General features: G+C 48.6%; 2 protein-coding genes across 2 annotated transcripts; one reads left to right on the top strand and one right to left on the bottom strand.

Moving 5' to 3' along the window:
• Window positions 1-217: 217 nt before the first annotated feature.
• On the bottom strand, window positions 218-1489 carry LOC117865820 (zinc finger A20 and AN1 domain-containing stress-associated protein 9). Its single transcript, XM_034750057.2, has one exon. It carries the CDS (start codon window positions 1116-1118, stop codon window positions 399-401), a length of 720 nt encoding a protein of 239 aa, XP_034605948.1. The 5' UTR covers window positions 1119-1489; the 3' UTR covers window positions 218-398.
• A 4919-nt stretch (window positions 1490-6408) lies between these two features.
• LOC117865336 (autophagy-related protein 8C) lies at window positions 6409-9571 on the top strand. The gene is made up of 7 exons (XM_034749502.2): window positions 6409-6556; window positions 6680-6743; window positions 6849-6903; window positions 8329-8384; window positions 8464-8516; window positions 9026-9144; window positions 9267-9571. The coding sequence occupies exons 3-7, from the start codon at window positions 6861-6863 to the stop codon at window positions 9359-9361; spliced, it is 366 nt and encodes a 121-aa protein (XP_034605393.1). The 5' UTR covers window positions 6409-6556; window positions 6680-6743; window positions 6849-6860; the 3' UTR covers window positions 9362-9571.
• The last annotated feature ends 12976 nt before the right edge of the window (window positions 9572-22547 follow it).

Below are 22547 nucleotides of genomic sequence, written 5' to 3'. Positions count from 1 at the left end.
CATCCAGCTGATCAGTGAAGAGCTCTGGGCCGCGCGCATCCTCCCGCTCTGCTGCCGCCGCGCTCCGCTGAGCATGCGCTCGGGGACGCGCCAACCAGCACAGCGATGGGCTTTCGCCGCGGCGCGGCATGGTAGACAGAACGAGCTAGCCCGACGCCCATGGCGAGTGACCTACGTACTGACCTTTCGCGACGAAGAGAAAACATTACATCGATGATGTTTATTGGGAATAATGAGAACTAAACTTGGTTGAGTACAAAGAATGGTTCTAAGTTATCAAACACATGCATGGAAGACAGAAACAACCTAGCTATCATCACTACTGCAACCAGCCTTGCACTACTCTTCGTCTCCGTTTGCATCAAATATTGTCGCACTACTCTTCGTCTCCGTCTGCATCAGATCTTGTTGATCTTGGGCGCCACGACGAGGGGGTTCTTCTTGGCGATCTGCTCTCGGTCGGCCGTCTTGAAGTCGAAGCCGCAGGCGTGCTGGTCCGTGTACCGGTGCACCGAGCAGAACGTGCCACCGCAGCGGCAGACAAACCCAAGCAGCCCCACCTTCTTCTTGCACCCCGCGCACCTGCTCGGCGCCGCCTTCGCCGCCGGCGCGCTAGAAGTTGCCGCGGAAATCTCAGGCGGCGCCGGCTGCTCGGGCGCGACCTCGATCTTCTCCGCCGTGGCAGGGGCGGCGTCGGCGTTCTTGAGGAAGTTCCTGTAGCAACTCGAGCACATGTTCTTGGTCGCCGCGGACCCGAAGAAGCTGCAACCGTTCGCGCACATGACGGGCGCCGCGGCGGCGGCGGCGCCGGAGGCCGCCTCGTGCTTCCCCGTTGTCTCCGCGGAGGAGCCGCTCTCCTTCTCTGCCGGCGCCGCGTCGACCATCTTCTGGGCGACGGCGGCGCTGCCCGAGGACCCTTCGTGCTTCTCCTTCTCTGCCGGCCCAGGCGCCGCGTCGACCTTCTTCTCGGTGACGGGAGCGACGACGGCGGTCTTCATCACGTGATTCTTGTAGCACTGGGAGCAAAAATTTTTGGTCGCGGCGCTCCCGAAGAAACCGCAGCCGTTGGCACACATCGGCGTGGCGCCGGCGGTGACCTCCTGCTTCTCCGCCGCCATGGATCTCGTCGGTGATGCGGTCGCTTCTAGAGATCGGATGGCGCCGTGAGCACGAGAAGTTGTTTTGTCGTGAGAGTAGGGGAGCGTGGCCCTCCTTTTTGTTATAGGGAGAGCGCGAGCCGACTTCGTCGAGTCGGGGTCGGACTAGTAGCTTCCTAGTTCGAGTCGCGCTTGGGTCGTCTGACCGGAAGATTCCTGGCGCGATCTCTCTCGGCAGCTCGACGACCCCGCGGATCGGAGCATTCTACCTCTGCCAGTTATTAAGTGGCGGAGCGCACGATGCCGTGCCGACGTGGTTGCCGTTGACGATGATGTCGGCCTCGGCCATGTCGGCGGTGGCAAGAGGCGGACCGACCCCAAGGGTTCCACCTTCCTCCCGCTCCTCTATGTCCGTGCGGGTCACCACGTCCCGGTCGCCGCCCGCACTCCGGCCGGCTCGGAGCACGTCGCGGCGATCTCGACGGGTTCGTTTGAAGCCGTGCCGTGCCGTGCCGCCGATTCGATGTCGGCATGTCGCCGCGCACGCCTGGAACGCAAGCCGCTTCTACCGCGCGCGCGTCCCTGGCAGCGAGCCGCCCCGGCTGCAGCGCCGCCGGATCCAGCGCATAGGCCCGGCTGGTCGCAGACCATATGATCACGCGTCGTTGCTGCCGAACGCCGTCCAGGCAATGCAAGCAGGTCCGTGGTCCACCAGCACCCGCTGCGCGCCCAGAGGCAGCTCGTTATCGCCATGGCGGAGCTGACGACTGCGTGGCGGCGTGGTTTCGTAACGACGGCGCGGCCAGGTGGGCGGTGGGCGACCCCAAGGGTGGACTGTATATCAAATACCGTCCGGGGGGTGGACCGTAAATGAAATACCGTCCACCCCATGCGCCATGTCAACCGGTGGATCGAACCTGGGGGGAAAATTAGGTGCGGACGGTCCCAAAGCACTCACCGTGCGGACCATACTCCAGAATCGTGCCGCGTGGCGACTCAGTCCATCCAACGACTGCTCAAGGGCACGTACCTCCGCCTGGGAAAGGCTCAGCCCGGCTCCCACCAAAAGACCAACGTGCGGCTCAGCTCCCAGTCCCGGAGAGGTCAACACCGGAACTCGGCTCCCAACGTAGAAACGCACCCTTATCATCGCCGGCTCGCCACACCCCCATCCACCAAACTGCCGCCGATGCTGCCTTCGTTGTCCACCACCATGCTACCTTCGTTGTCCGCCACTGTCCGTCCACCCCCTCATCTGCTAGTGCAGTTGCTTCGTTCTGCGCCCCGTATGCCTCAACTGGTGTCGGCGCAGTCGCCTTGTCCGTCCCTCCCATACGCCCTGATTTTCTTCAAATAGCTTTCCTCCTTTTAGACCGTAAACGATTCATGTATGCTACGTGATTTGGACCTGAAGCCTGTGAATCTGTGATGGATGTATATGAGTATATCTATATAATTTAGTTTGCAGGATTTATCCGATAATTCAAGAAAAAATGACTAGTGCCTGATGAAAATCCGAGAAAAACTGACTAGTGATAGAAAATAAGTAGCTTTTGTATTGGAGTGTACTACTGATAACTTATTTTTCAGTATATAGTGCAGTCATAGAGGATTGATTGGTGTTTCTTCTCTACATGGCTGCAAAGGAGGAAACAATTTTATCAGCAAGGCTACAGAGCAGGAAATCATCGGAGAAAAGGAGCGAGAGTAAACCATGTGCATTTTTCAAATAAAAAAAGTACATTGTACAGTAGAGGTTACAACCAAAGAAAACAATCATCAAACTGCTACAAATACTGTACAATCCTTTCCACCAATTAAGCCAGTGCAACTGCGTTGATTGTCCATTCTCAATTGCATCACTCACGGTAGTCAGAAGCAAATGGAAATATGGAATGCATCTTTATTATCTCTATTGGCGTCAGTTCTTCTCTTTCTTCTCATCATATCTTCTGAAATTTTCTTGTGAACCATTTGGTTTGTGGATGTCTGCATAAATGATAAAAGTGTCCACGTGGATTGCTGCTTGCCATGCAAATTAGTTCTGTCTTTCAGGTCAACATTGTCTGCAATCAGAATCAGCGTACATCTTAGACATCTATATCTACTCTGTAGCAATTGGTAAGGTTCTACATATAATACAGAAGTGGCAAAAGCTCGTATTCCAGTCACGAGAAGTCCATAGCCTGAAGCATCAAAATAAGAGAAGCTAGCAATTGATAAGAGCGAACCGGATTGGTGTGTAACTTCTGAAGCAAAGAATAGAACCAATCCTGACCACATATACACAAGCTTGGAGGCAATTTGGTCGACGGATGTGGGAAGATGTTGTGCACGCTCTAACTGCGCGGTAGCGTAAAGGGGGTCAGATGATGAAGGCGGCGACGGACGAGGAAGGAGGTGGTGGCGGATGACGGACGCTCAGTTGTCGCCCTGGGAGCCAAGCCGAGCTGAGGAAGCCGATCGATTAGATGGGAGCTGAGGAAGCCGATCGATTAGATGGGCGCAGCGTCCAAATCCAGGCAAGCCTCGGATGTCTGGAATTGCCACGTGGCATGCATGTGGGACGGGTCCTCACGGTGAGGACCTTACGGAGTTACGGACCGTTTCTACAGAATTTTTTTTTCGAACCTGACCGGTCGAGATTGACGAGCATACCCCTACCCCATCTTCCTCCACGCCCGGTCGCCGGCTCGCCGCGCGCTGCCAGCATGCCGGCCGGCTCAGAGCACGTCACGGCGACCTCGGCCGGTTTGTCCTGAGCCGTGCCGTGCCGCCGCGTCTGTACGTCGTGCAGCAGCCGGGGTCCGCCGCGCCGCCGTCGTGGGAACGTTGGGCGTCCGGCAGCTCTCGATGTCCGGGGCCTGGACGGCGGCCGGGCGCCGCCGCTCTGCCCAGGCTGAGGAGCACGTCGCGGCGGCGGCCGAGGTTTCGGCGCGCGCTGGGTGTGGAGGGGAACTCTGCGCCAAAGTGTTCGTAGTTTTAGGCTGCATGCCGCGCGTGTGGCGGAGGCGTAGCACTTGGTGGCAGTAGTGGCACGCCGGTGCTCGGTCTCCATATGTGCTTCTGCAAGTGATCCTCGAGCTTCTCTGAAACTTTGTGGGCGACTGGTTTGACTGTCCGTTTTACGGGGATTGCATTGTGACGTGACATGGCAAGTTGATGGGAATACCTTTTTGAGGGCATTAGCCAGGAGTGGAGACCAGAGAGGCCGCAGCACTATACGTCGTCAGTGTTTGACGCCAGGTACACCGTACACAGCATGCGTCCTGGACCCCTGACATGTTCAAGTGGCGTTTAACCCCGCAACATCTGTAGAGTGCCTACCACGTACTACATGAAGACGACGTACAAATGCCAGCAGGCAGCAGCAAAGAGAAGCATCGTGGGGTGCAGGGCAGCGGGCACGGGAGCAGGATTCCAGAAGCGGCGCGCTAAGGCGCACCCGGAGACCGGAGATCAGGTGACAACGTGCGTGCTTGCGGAGAAGGTTGCGGGAATTCTCAAGTAGCCAGCCAAAGAATCTGGCCTTGGCGTGCTTGATTGCGTTGCCATGTCTCTGTTATTTGCATGTGTATTATTTACTAGGACGATTGGCGCGCTTCGCCGCGCCAGAGATACTAAAAAATGGCTACAGCTCAAAATTTGTTGGACAATGGTTTTTGTTTTGCGTGTCACCATAGTTAATGTTGGCATGTTGCCCCCATGGCCCCATCACAGCATGGAAGGTATCAGTAATCAACAAAGTTCTCGTAATCTTATTCTTATATCCAATTGTACAATGACATAATAATTAGTTTTGATAAAAAAGGAAAACAACCGCGACTAACTTTGGAAACCATGTAATTTGCCATCAGTTTAGAACATGCGGGGCCCTCTGCCTCAACTAAAATGCAGGTGCATCCACGTCAATGCAGAGTACTGAACATGCTACTGCAACTACTAGAGAACGCTGCTAGAGGTTCAGAGCAAGCAACTGATAATGCACTCCTCATGACGTCCTGCTTCAGCCTTGTGTTCCGAAACCAAAAGGATTCCGAGAAAGGATAACTCCATGTTTGCAGGTCACACTTTGGACCGAGAGAAAGAAACAGAACCTGCACATTTGCAAACATAAATAACGCATGGGAATAGCATATTGCTATATTCTTTCAGGAAGACAAAAAAAAATAATGCAGGGGAACATGTAATAGACCTAATAGGCGAGCATGTAATAAAAACATAATGTAGGCGAACATCTGAAAATGATAAATCAGACTAATAGCCACAACATGAATCCCTAACTCGAAAAGAGCAAAAACGTTCCAAATCTTCATACATGCGACGGTAAACTGGAATATGTCTGTAAAGAAACATGGAAATGCTAATTCATGAAACATAAGACCTCAAAAGATTTCAGATTATTTGTTGCTGTGAAATAGTTGAACTAACAATATGAAGGGTAATGTTAGAAGAAAGCAACAGACGCGGTATAGAAATCACCGAAGACTATTTCAGTGCAGGTAATACCCATTGTTAGACAGATGTCTGATTGGCACTATGTAGGCGCATCTTTAGTTCCATATCCAATTCCTACAGTAAACTCTTGACACATGCATTTGAAGGACTATCGCAGATTTGTGTTGGTCCGTCATGAGGACTCACCTACCATTAAATAAACTCGTGTACCAGATTTCACTAATATCAGTTAGAATAATCAACAGAAAGCATGAGTGGAAGCAAAACTAAAGCTGAGTAGGTAGCACCTTGGATCTAGTTCAGCCCAAGGTTCCTACCACGCAAGTTGAATAGGTAGCTTGCCATAGAATCGATACAATATCATATTGTCTTCTTCTCTGACTTCTGAAACATGGACAAAATCCAATGGAAACTAACACCAGCAGAATGTAGAAAGATGAGAAAAAAAACAAACACTTCAATAGGAAGAATCAATGTTTATTCCTTTTTCTTACCCTGAAAACTAAAGTGCTTTCCCTGTAGTACATGTATCATGATGCTGATACAAAAAAGGGAAACCAAATGAGCTACCTGCGAGTGTGAAACAGTGTGAAAAAAAAATTACAAAGAGGTTACTAAACTGTTAATGTAACATAGTGAAATTCGCCCAAACATTAGCCTTAAGGAATCATGAATCTGTATTACTGTGTGAAGAGATTTATCAACGGGGGTTATCATTGCCCTGTCTTTCTTTCTTTCTTTCTTTCTTTCGATCAGTGTAGTTGCCTTGCATTATTGGAGCATGTCTTGGTTTCCTTGCGCGAAAAGCAGCCGTGTCTGCTTCTGTTTTCGTAATCAAGTTTTCCTGCGCGTTACGTTTCGTGCGCCTGTCGCCTTTACATAAGCAACCCCACTCCCCCACTCTTTCCCCTCCCCTTCCTTACCCACCCGCTCCCGTCTCTCCGCCGCTTCCTTGGAAGAAGACGAAACCCTCGCCCACAAATCCATTCCAGCCGAATCCGGTGAGTCCCGTCCCGTGCGCTTCTTCTCTTGTCTTCCATCAATCAACCCGGGTTTCCGCCGATCGGGGGCTCGCTCTAATCGACTTGTGGCTGTTTCGTGTTTTTGGTTTGGGTGGATTCCAGGGCCAGGAGCAGTTCATCGCCTTCATCCGATCCCGTCGCTTCCCTACGCAACCCGACCCAACTCGTAAGATTCCCCTCGATTGGCTCCTAGTTTTCGCCCGATCGGTTGGATTGATGTGTGTGTTTTTTTTTTCGTGGAGTTGATTTTGGAAATGGTTGGTGTTTGTAGGCAGGAAGGAGCATGATGGCCAAGACCAGCTCGTTCAAGCTGGAGCACCCCCTCGGTTCGTTCCCATGCCTCTTCTGATTCTGTGATTGTGTAGATTGATGTCTGTGTGCTTTTCTTCGGGGAGTTAATTCTGCTTGCTTGTTAGGGTTTCGAAGATTGACTGTAGTACAAATTTAGGAGTAATTTGTGGATTGATAGTTCTGAGGAACGGAACAATTATTCATCTAGTTGCCTAGATTTATCAATAACCATAAATCCATAATCTGTGTGCCTTGTGGGAGAAGGTCACCTCTGTTCAAAAATTAGCAGCTACCGGTTAAACGATGCAAGTCTTGTGCCAATTTTTTAGCAGCTTATCATGACGTTATGTTGCTGGTGTTGATTAGGTAGCCGTAAATAATTTTATACTTGACTGCTTTAATGTGATTTGAGTATTTGACTTAGTTGTCTGCCATCTGATTTTATGTAAGATAGTGTTGTCCGGTAGTTATGCATGATCGAAGCTGCTAGCTAATTGAAAATTTATACTGGCCATCTAGTTTGTCTAATGAGATTTTTCTGAGGTGGTTCCTTTTCTGGAGGATTATATATTTGGGATTTATTCATATTGAATCACATAATGCATTTTAACTCAAAAAATGTTGTTGTATGTTCACAAGGCTTTGATGGCCTAGAGCCACTTAGGCCTTAGTGGAAGCTGCAGCTGTGATTTTCAAACTCTATTTGGTATTGAAACGTTCCCGATGGTTGACATTTGACAATGTGCTCGTGCTCCTGATAAGTTACAGGACAATCAGATTTAATTGTGCTTTTGTGCTAAGTTGTTGTGATTTCCTAACTCAACTTTGCATTTTTTATTAGCTTATGGTTGAGTGGACATAAGTTAGTTGGTTAACGATATTGATTGACATGCGCCTTACCTGTGTCATAATGATAGATTTTCTTTTCAAATTTGCACTAGGCAACATTTGATGACTGTAAGTTGCACAATAACAATTCTATATCCCACCTCTGATTGAAGCTTTAGTGGGAAGCTGCAGTTGTGCCTTCAAAATTATATTTGATATTGAAAGGTTCCTGATGGTTGACTGTGTGCTCATGACCCTGACAAGTTACAGGATAATAAGATTCAGTCGTACTTTTATGCTAATTTGTTACTATTTCCTAGCTGAACGTAACAGTTTTGCTAGCATTTATGGTTGAGTTGACGTTAGTTGATTAACATCAATTGATTGACATGGGTGCCTTACTTGACCTGGATAATTATAGTAGATTTTTTTATCCCTTGAGAAGCAGATAAGATAAATTTGCACTTGGCAACATTTGACGACTCTGTTGGTTCATGTTCTTTCACAATACCAATTCTATACATCCCAGCAATAATTTCCAACATGTTCCTCCATCATTTTCTCGCAAGAGAATTTATCTTTTTATTCAGGTTACAAACTGAATTCTGAAGCTGTTATGCCTTGTGTTACAGAGAAGAGGCAATCTGAGGCTGACCGGATCAGAGAGAAGTACCCTGACAGAATTCCTGTAAGCTTCTACCCTCCTGTTTACTCTGCTTCTTTTGTCATGGTTGCTTTGCAAGTTTATGACAATTTGTGTAATGCAGGTGATTGTTGAGAAGGCTGAGAGGAGTGATATTCCTGACATTGACAAGAAAAAGTCAGTTCTCAACTTCCCTAAGTTACCATAATTGCCATACTCTTTACAACTAAAATATACCAAGGACTATCATAAACATTTTTTTATGAGTAATGCTAGCAGGGCTTTTCTTTCCCCTGATAACTGATGGTAGTTGGTGCCATCGTAGCATTATTGGGCTGCCCCAAGACATAAATGCAACAGTATTGTTCTGTGGTCATTTGTGCGCACGTTCTATTAAATTGCCCCAATTACATCATGATCTATGGTGTCATTGGAAATCTTTTGATACTGGCAACTCATTGACGACACTACTAATAAATAAGCTTGTGTCGAGTTAAATATAGTTTCCACACTTCTGTGGTCCAGAAACAGTTTGTTATTTAAGTAGGTTTTGCTTCAAGGAACTCCAGTACCGTTGTGGATCAAAGGAAATGCTGCTGCATGAAAGCAATATTGCGCACATCAAAGCATTATGTGCCATGGCAGCCATAAGCTGTTCTGATTTTCTGATGCCCATCACTTTGCAGGTACCTCGTCCCTGCTGATCTTACAGTTGGACAATTCGTGTACGTTGTTAGGAAGAGAATCAAGCTCAGTGCCGAGAAGGCTATCTTCATCTTTGTGAAGAACACTCTTCCACCAACAGGTCTGGAAAACAAATACAGCAACAGCATTTGTGCAACTCTGTATTTGTCTTCGTGACTTTCTTGTGCATTGGGCCATATGATCCGCTTTCTCACTTCATTGCCTCTCTTTTACTTTGCGCAGCTGCTCTGATGTCCGCAATCTATGAAGAGAACAAGGACGAGGATGGATTCCTGTACATGACTTACAGTGGCGAGAACACCTTCGGGCTGCACTAGATGGCGCCACAGCTCACCGCAATCGTCCACCCTTGCTTCCTTACTAATGCCTCCTGTAAATAAGACCTGCCAAGCAACTGTGTATATCCTGGTTTCCTCATTGCAAGTGACTGCACTCTACTACTAAACACCTATCAGCTGTCCTTAATATACATCGTTTAAATCAATTAATTGACTGGCCTTGCAACAACTGGTCAATATGTTACAGAAGTGTCCTCATGTTGGTCTCTGATTTCTGTTGCTACGGTTGTTACTGGTGTTTCTTTGTGAGCCTGTAACAAGGTCAATCTAGGCTGCTGTGTGTGTGCCATTGAATCCGGTCGCTGTTGCCGTTTCATTGCCGTACCGACAGCGGCAGCTGATGGAAAAGCTCACCGGCAGGCACGAGGGCCTTATGTCGCCGGCGCCATTTACTGCCTCTAGGCTAAGGCTCTGTTTCTGATGAGCATGGCGGCAGAAGCCTGGATGGTGGTGGCTTGCTGCACGACGGGGGTGTCGGGATGAATGCTGGGATCCTTGTTCTTGGCGTTTGTAGCGTCGCCATTGCCCCTGCTGTGGACGCTGGGGCCGGTCTGTTGCAGCATTTACTTTCGGCTGTTCGTCTGGCCTGGGTCCTGCTCCTGCTCTTCTGGAATTTGATGTTGGCCGTATGTTTTGTTGGCAAGTGGCATGGACCAAAGAGAAGCCATGTCCCTGGCGCGTGTTTGGTTTCTCGGATCATTGTGTAACGTATAGATCCTAACAATCTTTCTCGGATCCTGACGTATAGGATTTGTGCCAAATGAAGTTGCTGCTTCTCCAGCGAAGTGGTTAGGATTTCGTGAGTTTCGGGCTGGCAGGGTGATCACCAGTGAGCACGGAGCTTTGAGGGAGGATTGTTGGTAGGGTGGAACCGGAACGGCGAGGTGGCTGACGCTGTTGCCCAGCTGGCCGTGGCCCGTTGGAAGAAGTGAAGTACGTACCAGTGTATAGTACCACGGGCTGTGTGGGGGCGACACTTCTGTGGTAGGGCGGTGGCTGTGGGAGGAACTTAGTAGGAAAGAAACAACCGAGTGAGGAAAGAATTGTTTAAAGTTTGAAGACGACCTATCGTCCAACGGCCACGAATTTGGATTGCTACTGTCCTAGACAGCTTTTCAGGACTTACAAATCTTCTGGGTCGTGGACTCGTTGTTGAAGGCAAATATTTGTATACAAGCACCCATCGAAGTGCAAGTGTAATCTCCCTTTTCGAACGCAATGCCTACACATGGTGGGGTACGTAAATCCGATCGGGAGCTGCCGATTACCAGAAAAGGACAAGCAGAGCTGCTGATTGCTGATGGGAAGCCTGAACTGAACCTCTCACCTAACTGAAATCACAACAGTTCGTCCATGTATAATTGACGCCTAGGCAGGCAGAAACCATACAACGCAAGGAATAGGTGTTTGACCTCTAGAGGTAGAGCGGAATGATGAATGGTCGATGGTCCAGTTTGCTGGCCGAGAAAAGGGAAATTCAACCATCTACGCCTCCACTCCATCATTCGCCCTAGCTCTAGCCTGTAGTAGCCAGGGGAAAGAACCGGGCACGCAGGCTTCTTTAATTTTGAGCCATGCATCGATCATATGCTCTCGTCCATTCCCTCTTGGCAGCAGTACCGCTAGCTATAAGCTGGCAAGGCGACGTGCTGTAGCCGCTTGACGACGACCAGTCTGCATGCGGATCGATCGCACGCCGTCGTACGAGGAGGCGTCGAGGACGGCTGCGGTTGTTGGCTTTGCAATCAGGATGGGATCTCCCTTTTCGGTGTGGTTGGTTGGTTAGGGGCAAGCAGATCGGTCTCCGGCACGCGAGGAGCAGTGATCTCGCTCGCTCCACCATGTAATTCCTAAAGCCGGGGGATTGGCGATGATCGTGCGTGGGAGTACCTTGTTGTCCCATCTAGTTCTGCGGTTGCATGCATGGGCCTGCTGCACGGTTCCATGTGCATGCACGGTCCATGCGCATGGAGTAATTGGAAGTATCTCTCCGTCGTCCTGAATTTTTTTTCTATAATGAAATGATGTAATAAAAAAAAAACAGAACAGAAGCTCTATGCATGGGGGGCAACACCGTTACACCAACGGTCCAACACACACACATCCTGCGCGCAGCATTAAAACTGGCCGCAGAGGGGGAAAAGCTGGCCTGTGCAGAAGACGTAGGTTCCACATAACATGATCTGCGTCCATGCAGCTACTAGCTAGCCCAGATCGTTCGTTGATTAATTGGAATACAGGAGTACTCCCTCTGTACTTAAAAAAAGTCATTTTGCGATTTAAAATTTATCAAAAAAATAAATCATTATACTTAATTTGGCATGTGTGTGCATGTCATCGTGTGCATATGGGCATGCAACATTCAATTAACGCCAAATATAACTAATAAATAGGGGTAATTTTACCTCCTTGTTGATCTGTTTTAAATTTCTAAGATGACTTATTTTTTAGGATGGAGGGAGTATATATGTTGGCTCTTGTCTGGTCTTGTATTTTAATTAGAGAAAGTCCGTACTTCACTCTTCAACTGTCACATTCGTCCAAAATTTATCCTTGAACTACAAAAACAAACAAAACCGGATAAATTAGGGTGCATAGTGTCAAAGTCGGAGAGCGCCCCGGTGCAAAAGGCGTGATCGGCCATGGAAGGAGACTTGGGAGCTTTGATGAGGCGCCGGCTGGTGGAAACAAGCAGAGGATATAGAGGAGGAAGGTGAAAAAAGAAGGATGACCCGTTGGCCCTAACGCAACGCGACATCCATGTTAGCGAATCACCGCCACATCGCCCCCAAGCCGGGTAGAATTGGCTCGGTGTAATAATTTGTCTGACTTTGACAATTGTGTGTCGTCGTATGTTTTATGATTTTATAGTATTCTAAGAATGAAAACCGGACAAACGTGATAGTTGGATATGTGACCCGGCCCATGCATCTTCTCTAGCAGACGCAACGGGATTCGATGATGGGAGTGCATGCCGCTGGAAGCAAAAAAAAGAAAAGCATGACGCGTACGCGTGCGCACAGAGAGTTGATTTTTTTGCATTATATATTCCTCACAGCATGCACCCCTTGTCCGTGACCATGTTGCGTGACGCTAGCTCCCACGCTAAGTCGATAGTCGTAGTCGTAATGCCAACCAAAAGGCCATCATATGATATGTGTGCTCTTAATTATTACTACTGTACATGATTGAAAGGACATGCACGGTGGGTTGTTCCATGCACCACATGATGCATGTATAAATGATATGAATGGTGGGGTTCAACTAATTTTTTTTTACGGTTCACTCCTACTAGTAGAGTAATAAATTAAGTGTGATTGCTTCCTCTGGATGAGTTGATACAATTTACCTAACCAAACAAAATATAAAATGATCATTATTATTTTGAAGCATTTCATACATGTACCAAATGATACAAGCAACCAAATGCACCTAGATCGATCCGATTGATCCGTAAGTGCCCATTCACAACAGAAGGCGTAATTTTGCATGCATGCAGTCGTCAGGCAGTCAGCGCCAAATTAACGACGGCTTGCAGTTCCTCGCCGCTCGTAGCCACCGTCGTCGGCGACGTCCAGGCCAAACTGGCCGGCCGGTGCCTTGGAAGCATTTCCTACCGCAGCCGGCCGGCCGGCGGCCCATCAGAGGCAGAGCTAGTGCCATCACACGGCACTCGACCGTTTTCGTCAAGGCATTGCATACGCTTGTCCCTCGCCGGCGCAGCCAGCCAATGACATGCCGATCATGCGTTGCCGTACGAGAGAGAGAGAGAGAGAGAGAGAGAGGAAGGCGAACCAAACATGCCATGCCATGCCTGCAGGCGCCTGTAGGGATAGCAAGAGTTACTGCAGCGCAATAACCGCGGCCTCCCCCACACGGCCACACCCCTCTCCCCAGCACACAGATTCCACAGTGCCGTGCGTGCCCGCCGCGCTGCCGCCTATCGGAATCCTTCTTCAATGCCTCCGGACTCCATCTCCGCCTCCCCCTCTCGCTCCAGGCATCTCCTTGCATGCGAGGGCGCGAGACCGAGACTGTGACTCGACACACGCCACTCGCCCTTTGCCCTTGCTCTCCTTCAATTCAATGTGGCACTTGAATTCCCCAACCTCCTCTTTGTTGGGTTGTTGGCGCATTCACTCATTCACTTCACTTGGCTCGTCGTCGTCGCTGCTACACTACAGACGACTACACCTAAGCTAGCTCCTCCTCTATGTAAGCCACTGTGCGAGCTTCAATTCGGCACTGCCATCCGTCCATCCTATATGTACCCCATGATCGATCACGTACCAGCGTGCTTCGCTTCCATCATCTCTCACCCCCACTCTCACTCTGCTCCATCTGCATCATCATCGCCTAGCTCGCTCCGATCCAACGAGCAAAGGCCTATTAAAGGAGCCCGTGCCTTGCTCCCGTCCTGCCCTCACCCTCCTTTCGTCTCCTCTCCCATGAAACTAAACTACGAAAGGAGTGCCGGCCTTCTTTCTTGAGCACTGTTAGCTGTGCATGTCCTCGAGCGAGTTAGTTTCCCAGTGTTCATCAGATCAGTTCTCGTTTAATTTGCTGTGTTGAGTTGCTATTGTTTTTTTTTTCTTCCTAGCTAGCTTGCTCCTTCGGCTGCCATTGCTCCGGTGTACGTGGTAAGAACACCGCCGTGCTTGATCGCCCTCTCCCGCTCTCCCTCTCTCTGGGAATGAACGGGATATTGGTGCGGTTCAATCAGAAAGCTTGTGCTCCAAAGGCCAGGGGCTCCACTCTTTGATTGAGCCGTGCCAATATCACGTCGTCGCGTTGCGCCCTATGTCATCAGGATATGTCTCTCATTGTTCTTACTGTTCAGATTTTTTTTGGCGCGTCTGGATCATCACCAGTTGCAAGCTTACCCTGACTGTTCTCTTTACTTTAAATTTTTTTTTGTTGAAAACTTACGAGCTGCTGACTATTGTTGTTACCACTAGGCTATGCAGTAGATATAGTTCTTTTACACGTTATATATTACTGTTCATTTTGCTTGCGTATACTACTGGTCCTTCACGAGACAAAGAAGGGGTTCAGATTTACATCATGGAAGATTATTGCAGTGTTGGTGTTATATATGATCTGGTTCACTTATTGTGAGATTGTGTTCATGCTATTTGATTTCATGCTTGCAAAATGCATCTTCATCACATATTATGAAAGTCTGCTGTTCCAGAATTTAATTGCAATGGATGTATCTTTGTATTTTTTTCATAAGTAGGTAATGATTTCTGCAAAATGCACCGTAGTACCATTATTCCTTCAGCAAGTTCTCTCTCCTTATAATTCAGATTTATAGTACATTATTATTTTTTTGAACGTTACAGACTTACAGCACATAATTTTTGTAGCCATTGTAAGGGCGGGACTCAAAAGAGTACTCCTGAGTCCTGACTATATGGATTCTTGAGCTGAAAATATGACAGTTCATAGTACCATTATAACCAGGACAGTCATCCCTACTTTCATACGTTTTTCAACATAATTTGCCGTTACCTTTTTTTAAAAAAAAAGCGTGCTGATCTGGTATTAATAGAGAAGAGAACTTGTCGTTGCATTTTCCCTGTGTTCCAAATACTGCTACAAATTTTCAGCAAAGCTGCTACAGTACAAAACAATTGGAGTTGGAGCTTGCCCACTGTGGAACAGCACAGAGGCATTTCTCTTGAAGACCGAATTAGATCAGCTAAAGGAGAGAAAGATAGTAGAGACAAACGGATACATGCATCTTGCCATCTAGCCATCGTTGTGTGCCAGCTTTAGCATTGGCATTTTCTGCAAACTCGAAGCTGATCATCAACATGCCCAAGCAAGACCGACCGATATCTACTACTACATTACAAGTATGGTTCAGTCTTCACTAGCTCTGGCCTGTGATAAAGAGCATAGCTTGAAAGAGCATCTCGAAACGACAGTTGGAGCAAGCTTTCATGTTTCTGTATTCTGCTTTCCCTGGCCTTCATTTTCCACACAAAAACACCGTGATTTCTTCTCAGTGTAATAACAATATATGTACAATGCGAGATGGTCCTCTTGTTTATCTCTGCCCTGTATGTATTGCAGTAAAAACTTTCTATCTCATACTGACCTTCACATTGGATGAGGTGCCTCTGCCGTTTTGGGGGACCGAAGAAGATGTGATCGTCATGGAGTACTGTACCGGTCAGATAAGTACAGGTCCACTGGTCCTTCTCCTTCATAGGCCTAGAGAGGTGTTCAGTTTCTGATTTCATTGGCACTTGCAAACTCTTTGCAGGCCGCTGGAAACAAAGTGTATGTTCTATTAGTACTAGCTAATGAACATAAAAGAGTGGAAAACCATAGTTGGCACTTGGCAGCATGTTTATTGTTCAAAAAAATAATTGGAAGTGTGCCACATCAGTTTTGTTTCCGAGAATACCCTAGGAGTACTGCTCATTTGTATATTAAAATGAAAAAAATAGTAAGAGAACCGATAAAACTCGAGATGCGAGTTGCTCTCTAACTTGTGAAATTAGATACCGGAACACAACTCATTTGAAACATTTTGGTCTTGGCAGGTGATGTAACTGATGATTATGATGCAAAAAAGATGATGGAAAGATGATAACGCCATGGTAAAGTTGAACGATGGCAGCGAGGAACCATTGGCCGCAGGACACTACCAGTAATCTCGTACGATTAACTACTGCCTTGCGGCAGGCCAGTGACAAAACTAACTATTGGCAATAAAACGCAGGCCGTTCTCTGTGAAGAAACTGACTGCACCAGCACGGCATAAATACCGCCGCAGCGGCAAGGCACGCAATTTCTTACAGCAGGCAAAGTAAATTCACTCGGTACTGCAAGAAGGTGCAGCAGCAGCGCTAGCACTGTGCGGATTCTTCTGCTGCGTGAATTTTTTTTCCTTGGGACCGATGCCTCGTGCTCGCGAGCATCTGTCAGAAAGTGCAGCTACTCCTTGCTGATCTACGGACTGAACGGAACGACTGATCCTCCATGATTGGCTTGGATGGAGCCACAGCCAAGCCGGAGCCATCCGCTGCATGTGATTTGCCATCAGGCAAGCGGGTTCAGGATCGGTATGATTTGATCTAGCAACCAAAAGGTGCAGCTAATAAGAGTCGCACTGATGCAGGAATTCGCTGGCGTATTCTGCATTTGGAATTCAGATTTTTTCCAAGACCATGGCGTCGTGGAGCTGCGGCCAATGGTGGAGCTGCCCGACACGAAGCATAAGTTGGCAGGGAGGATAAGGGGCCGGCCGACCCCTCCGAGGGAGATGAGCATGTACCCGTGTAGGCAAGAGCTTAACGCCTGTCCCCTGCCTTTGCCGGCCGGGAGGCCAACCAGCCGCGAAGCCATGCTCACGAGATCAGCTGAAGCCTGAAGGCATGGTTTTGTCATGTGGTGTGTGTCTGCAGACAAGTCCGGCGATCGCTGACGAATTTGCACACATTTTCATCCCTCCATCAGTTCGTCTCGGTTGCATTTGGTTGCTTCGATGCGTTCGTCTTGGTGATCAAGCAGCTATTATCTCCTCAATTTAACGATGGCAGCATCTCTCTAGATCCTTCTGACCTCTGAATATTTTTGCAATATGAAACCGAGTGCGCATGTAGACTGCATCAAAGTGCGATTCAGTAACTGGGATGGTACTTGTGCTAGCGACAACATTTGAAACAAGCAGAGAACGGTTTAATTCAGATACGAACGTTTCGTATACTCATGGTCATCTGCAAATTTGAAACCTCTTGCATTGCACCCATATTTAGCATTGAAACCTCTTTAAATCAGAAACAACGGCAAACACCTGACGCCTGACGGTACGCTTACAGGCAGCTCTGCTCTCTTGCGCGCACACGCAACGCAAGATCTGAAACACATGTTGCACGTTCTGCATAACTGAGAGCTGGTCACCAGCTGCAAATCTGAAGCTCTGAACAACACGCAACATGCAAATCTCAGGTTCTGGCGCCACAGAAGCAGATCAAAACATGAAAATTGTCTCTCTCCTCTCCCGAATTAGCCTACTAATGGCCGGGCAAGATAACGTGGTTGAGGTTTTTCTTCAGCTTTTGGCGTTTCTTCAGTTTCGGTCGCAGGCGATAGAATTGATCCGGATAAAAGGTTCTTTAGATTTGCGTTAGAAAACACTGTTGGCGTTTCACCTGCGAAGGATTCGAAAGGTAATCTTTTGATTCCCCCGACGATCCTTGGACCTTGGATTGGCCTCAAAAGCGAAGGGCATCCAGCTTGCGGCGACGGCGGGGAGAGCTGCGGGAGGAGGGTCGCACGTCACAGCGGCGGTGGTGGAACGGAGCAAGAAGGATGCGGCAGTGAGGAACCGGCGAGGAAGAGGAGAGGATCCGGAGCCCGGAGGAGGATCGGAAGTCTGTTCGCCGGCGACGATATGGCTGCCGCCGTCGCCGGAGCTGAAGGGGATGGATAGCAGCCGAAAAGAAGAGCCACTTTGTTAAAAAAATCAGGATCGCGATCCAAACTATGGGTATACGTAAATACTATGGAGTTTTTTAAATATTTGGATCGCGATTAATAATCGCGATCCAAATATTTACACAAAACCTCTAATTTGGATCGTGAATAATAGTCGCGATCCTAGGTGGTTTCTGCGAAACGTTTAGGCCCCGCTTCTCAGCCACCGGCGGCGAGTCCGGGACACACCGTCCAGCCCCCGGTCCGCCGCGGCGACCTCGACCGCGTGCTCGGCGGTGCCTCACCGTTTTCTCCCGCACCACGCCGCCGTATCCACGGCCTGGATTCGCCACTGCGGCGACGCCTCATCCCTCACCGACCTCTTCTTCCGCTGCTCCGGTGCCTTCAGTCCTTCACTCCACCAGCGATGTCTCCGACAGCAGTACAGTACCCCCCGCCCATGGCGACTCCGTTCTCGGAGTGTGCCAAGAGAATGACCCTCTCTTCCACCACGATGTCCATGTTCCGGTGGATGCCTGGCGGCGGCGGGACCTGGAGGCTATTTGATCTCCAGATATGAACAAGATTAGCCTTTTCATACACGGAGTTACTGACAGTCATCTACACAGTCCAAAAGTTTGCAGCTATATATTGCTGTCGATTGTATGACTATTTCGTAAGGACGATACGCTTACAGCTCTGCAGCAGACATGAGCAACGTCAAATCTGAAAGATATACTGCACATTCAGAATAGCCATATTATCCTTGACTGAATCCAGGTGCAACCTCCCGTGCAAAAGCGTCAGACTGCCAACAGAAGTCCGGTGGTTCAGGCGAAAACCTGAACCACCCTGGGAGACGTGGTGGACGACGTGTTTCAGTTCGATCACCCTGGGATACGGCGGTGTCAGTTCATCGACGAGGTGTACGCCGTCGCGGTGGCGCGGTCCGACGCCGACAGCAACGTGCAGCGCATGCTTGCTGGACCGTGGACCTGCTTGCATCGCATCGACGGCGTTCGGCAGGAACGAGCAAACTTACGCGTGATCATGGTCTGCGACCGACCGGACCTATGCGCTGGATCCGGCGCCGCTGCAGCCGGGGACGCGCGCCCGACCCAGCTCGGAACGAACCCGCCGAGATCGCCGCGGCGTGCTCTGAGCCGGCCGGCATGCGGGCGGTGCGCAGCACCCGCGCGGACTAGACGGGCGAGAGGAATATGGAAAGAGGGCCTTTCTGCGAGTATTATTCTCGTCAATCTCGACCGGTCAGGTTCGATCCAACGATTAGTATAGCGCATTGGGTACCGTCCACCCCGGGACGGGATTTGATTTACCGTCCGTCCGTCCGCCTCTTGCCACCGCCGACATGGCCGCCATCGTCGAGACGTCGACGGCAACCACCAGGCACCTCGGAGATGGGAACAGGATGGCGCATGACGTGTTCCAGGCGGCGCTCCTGGGATACGGCGCTGCCAGCAGTCTTCATCGACGAGGTGGACGCCGTCGGGGCGTCGCGATGGCCTTGCGGCCTGGCGCGGTTCGACGCCGACCGCGAGATGCAGCCTGTCATGGTGTCTGGCGAACCTGCTCGCATGGACGGAGTTCCAGAAGCACGGAGTTTTGATCGATCTGTACCGGTACCGCAAGCTCCCACAGCTGCTGCGTCATTGCCTCATTAGCAACTTGCGCGCACGCAGTCATGGCAGCGAGCCGCGAGGACACGCTGGACCGGCGACATCGACCTAGAGGTCCCGGCGGAACGGCACTACACGGGATGGACCCGCCAAGATCGCCGCGGCGTATTCTGAGCCGGCTGACACAGGCCCGGCCCAGGGTGTGTTGTCTAATAAGCGGTCTCATGCATTGACACGTAATCTTGAGATAACTCAACAGTTAACCTGTACAATGAGTTGTCTTATAAATTATCTGGTAGAGCTATATAAATCTTTAATTTGTGCATATGAAAAAAAGAATTATTATGAGTTGCACGATAACAATAATTTATACAATGGTTGTTGAGTTGTCAAAGTGACAGAAACAAAAGACGGTCTTGATTGGCCACTGCATGTTTATGGCTATATTGCCGCCAGGGATGTTGTAGATCAAAATCGCAACCTCTTCTTCCACCGCAAAAGGGATAACTGCCAAACCCTTACCCAACAGGTACCTAAGTGTGCATTTTATTTTCACCTTTTCAGTTCTCTCATATTTTTAGCTAGTATTGTTACTCTGTAGTCTGTCTTGTATACATATTTATTTTCAGGTTAACGTTTTAATGAAATTGTTAATTAACTGAATGGATAGTTTGACGCCATCAAACTTTGAATATCGGCATATAGCAAAGAAAACAGGAATAATATTGTAGAGAACTCAAATGGTAGAAAAACTGAATGCATAAAATTGTCGCTTCTATAGTCTGTGAGCCATATATTATATAGAAAGAAAAGTTTGTGCCAGATGCTTATTTCCTGCTTCCTTCTTTTGTTTTACAGAAGCAAGCAAATATCCATAACGTTCAGTTGAGTAATATTATCAGTTGTAATGATTGCAGGATTCATGCCTGCTGTTGACAGGACCATCTCGCCCAGTTATGATAATTGATCCAGTTGCTTTCGAAGTTGATCTCAAAGCAAAGGGGAAAACAGAGTCTGAGGATAAAGTGTTGAGCTTGAAAGTCTTCAAAAAAACGCGTGGATGATTTCAATGTCCTTGAACGTTGCTTCAGCAAACGTAGCACTGTTGAGTTTGCATTTGCTGTAGTTTATCAAGCAGTTGAGGCCACTGTATACAGTGTCAAAGTTATTTCTGGGTCATGGCCGGATCATCTTCGAGGACAAGTTGTTTCCCGTACCACCAGCGCAGTTCAGAAGGATATTGTGTTACTTGATTCTCTAGAGGCAATAATGCCTATCACTTCTGATGGTACAATTGAGCTTTCAAGGAGTGTTGTTTCTGTGGCACTAGGAGAACAGCTGAACATTTGTGTGGTGGCTTCACAAGTTGGTGACAGATCAGATGTTGTTAAAGAAGTGATGGCATATTTCACACCTCAAGAGGCCGGCTGGAGTCTTGGTAAATGTGGTTTTGGCTTCTGTGAGCTGGAAATTACTATTGCTTGGTCCCTCTTTACTATCACGGCAGATCAGAATTCACGCAAGAGGGCTGTTGTACTGAATAGGTTTGGCCATTGAGACGTGCAGTCGTATGGTAACGACGGGCAACGGCCGCAAAGGAAAGGCTGGAGAATCACAGAGCAAAGTCATAGGAGCAGTTGTCTAACCAATCAAAGAGTTGAATACAGTTTTGGGAATAAACAAAGAAAGAAATAGTTAGTAGGAGAAGTTGTCTGTAGAAGCAAATAGTTCTGAATTTTCAGGCTGAGAGAACAATTTTTTGGGACTGAGTTTCTCGGTAAATTCTTACATTGCACTTTGAGGATGTTCTGCTGTCAGCGACCACAATGTAAGTTGACAATTATAATGCCAGATAAACTTTCATTCAAAGTGTCCGCATCACCCTGAAAATTGTACAATAAGCGACTGAAATTTACAGGCCTGAAATTTCAAATCTGCACGGGCAAGAAATAAGAGTTAGCACAAACTGCAGCAGAATGCATGCACTCTCTAACCTGTGATCCAACACCAACAATGATCGGAGGACGTGCTTTGCTCTTGAAAGAAAGGATTATTAGGCGGGCAGAGGTAAATGACAAGCTGTAAGAGGGAGTTCTCGCCGATGTCACCTTACCGAACCCTCCACTAGTGTCACGTCATCGATGTTTTCGCCGGAGCTCGCTTGAAACATGAGCTGCTGTACCGCCAGAATTCAGGAACCTCTAAAACAAGCTGGAGAAATAACATGGCAAGACAACCCAGAGGAAAACCGCCGTATCACAATTTGTCTATATGTAGCTGATCAGTAAGGAATTGTGATTTGTAACTTGTGACTAGGATGAGCTCTTCCCTGTAAATTCTTTTTTTTTTTTGCAGAGATTATGACTGATCAGTGAGCAGTAAGAATCCAACTGAGCAAGCACCCAAGCACCTGCAATCAAGTTATTGTCTTGATTTGTACAATGATGCAGAGATTTATAGTACCTGTCTCCATGATTCTTCTTCTTCTTCTTGTTTTGGAAAATTACATGTCCATGCCACAAGCAAACGGGGAGCGAATTCGGGTTATCAAATCTGAAATATACACTACCCATTCTGAATAGCATGCCATCTGCAAAACTGAGCAGCCCACGGCATGCAGATCAGCAGATGTCAAGTTCTCTCGCGGCACGGAAGCATCTCAAATCGTGAACTCTGCTTTCTGGGATTAGCTCGTGAACGCCGGCAGTTTTTCTTCATCTCTTGGGTTTTACCACTCTGGGTCGCATTGCTCTGAATATGAATTTTTTTTTTCCTTCATTGGGCTTTTTAAGTGCGGAGACTGTGTAGTATGTGTTTGACGAATCAAGGCTTGGCGACGGCGCCGGCGCCGGCGTCCAGCGTGCCCAACGGCGGGAAAGCTGCGGGACGGAGGGGTACAGCAGCGGAGGAGGGAAGGAGTCAGAAGAGGCGCGACAAGGTATATCCGGCGAGAAATGCGAAGGGGGGCCGGAGGAGTTGTCGAAGCCCGTTCGCACGCGACGAGGCGGCCGTCGCCGTCGCCGGAGCGGAAGGGGAAGAGAGCACAGAGGGATAGCAGCCAAAAATAGGGACCATTCTATAAAATATCAGGACAG

The sequence above is a fragment of the Setaria viridis genome, chromosome 7 (genome assembly GCF_005286985.2).
Source record: "Setaria viridis chromosome 7, Setaria_viridis_v4.0, whole genome shotgun sequence".
Lineage (NCBI taxonomy): Eukaryota > Viridiplantae > Streptophyta > Magnoliopsida > Poales > Poaceae > Setaria > Setaria viridis.
The sequence above is the reverse complement of the archived record's forward strand: the minus strand, read 5'-3'. Positions and strand labels throughout refer to the sequence as shown.

Coding starts and splice junctions, on each gene's coding strand:
- LOC117865820 (XM_034750057.2), bottom strand. CDS start 1,118: ATGGCGGCGGAGAAGCAGGAGGTCACCGCCGGCGCCACGCCGATGTGT.
- LOC117865336 (XM_034749502.2), top strand. CDS start 6,861: ATGATGGCCAAGACCAGCTCGTTCAAGCTGGAGCACCCCCTCG. Junction 8,517..9,025: donor CCTGACATTGACAAGAAAAA/GTCAGTTCTCAA, acceptor ATCACTTTGCAG/GTACCTCGTCCCTGCTGATC. Junction 9,145..9,266: donor GAACACTCTTCCACCAACAG/GTCTGGAAAACA, acceptor TACTTTGCGCAG/CTGCTCTGATGTCCGCAATC.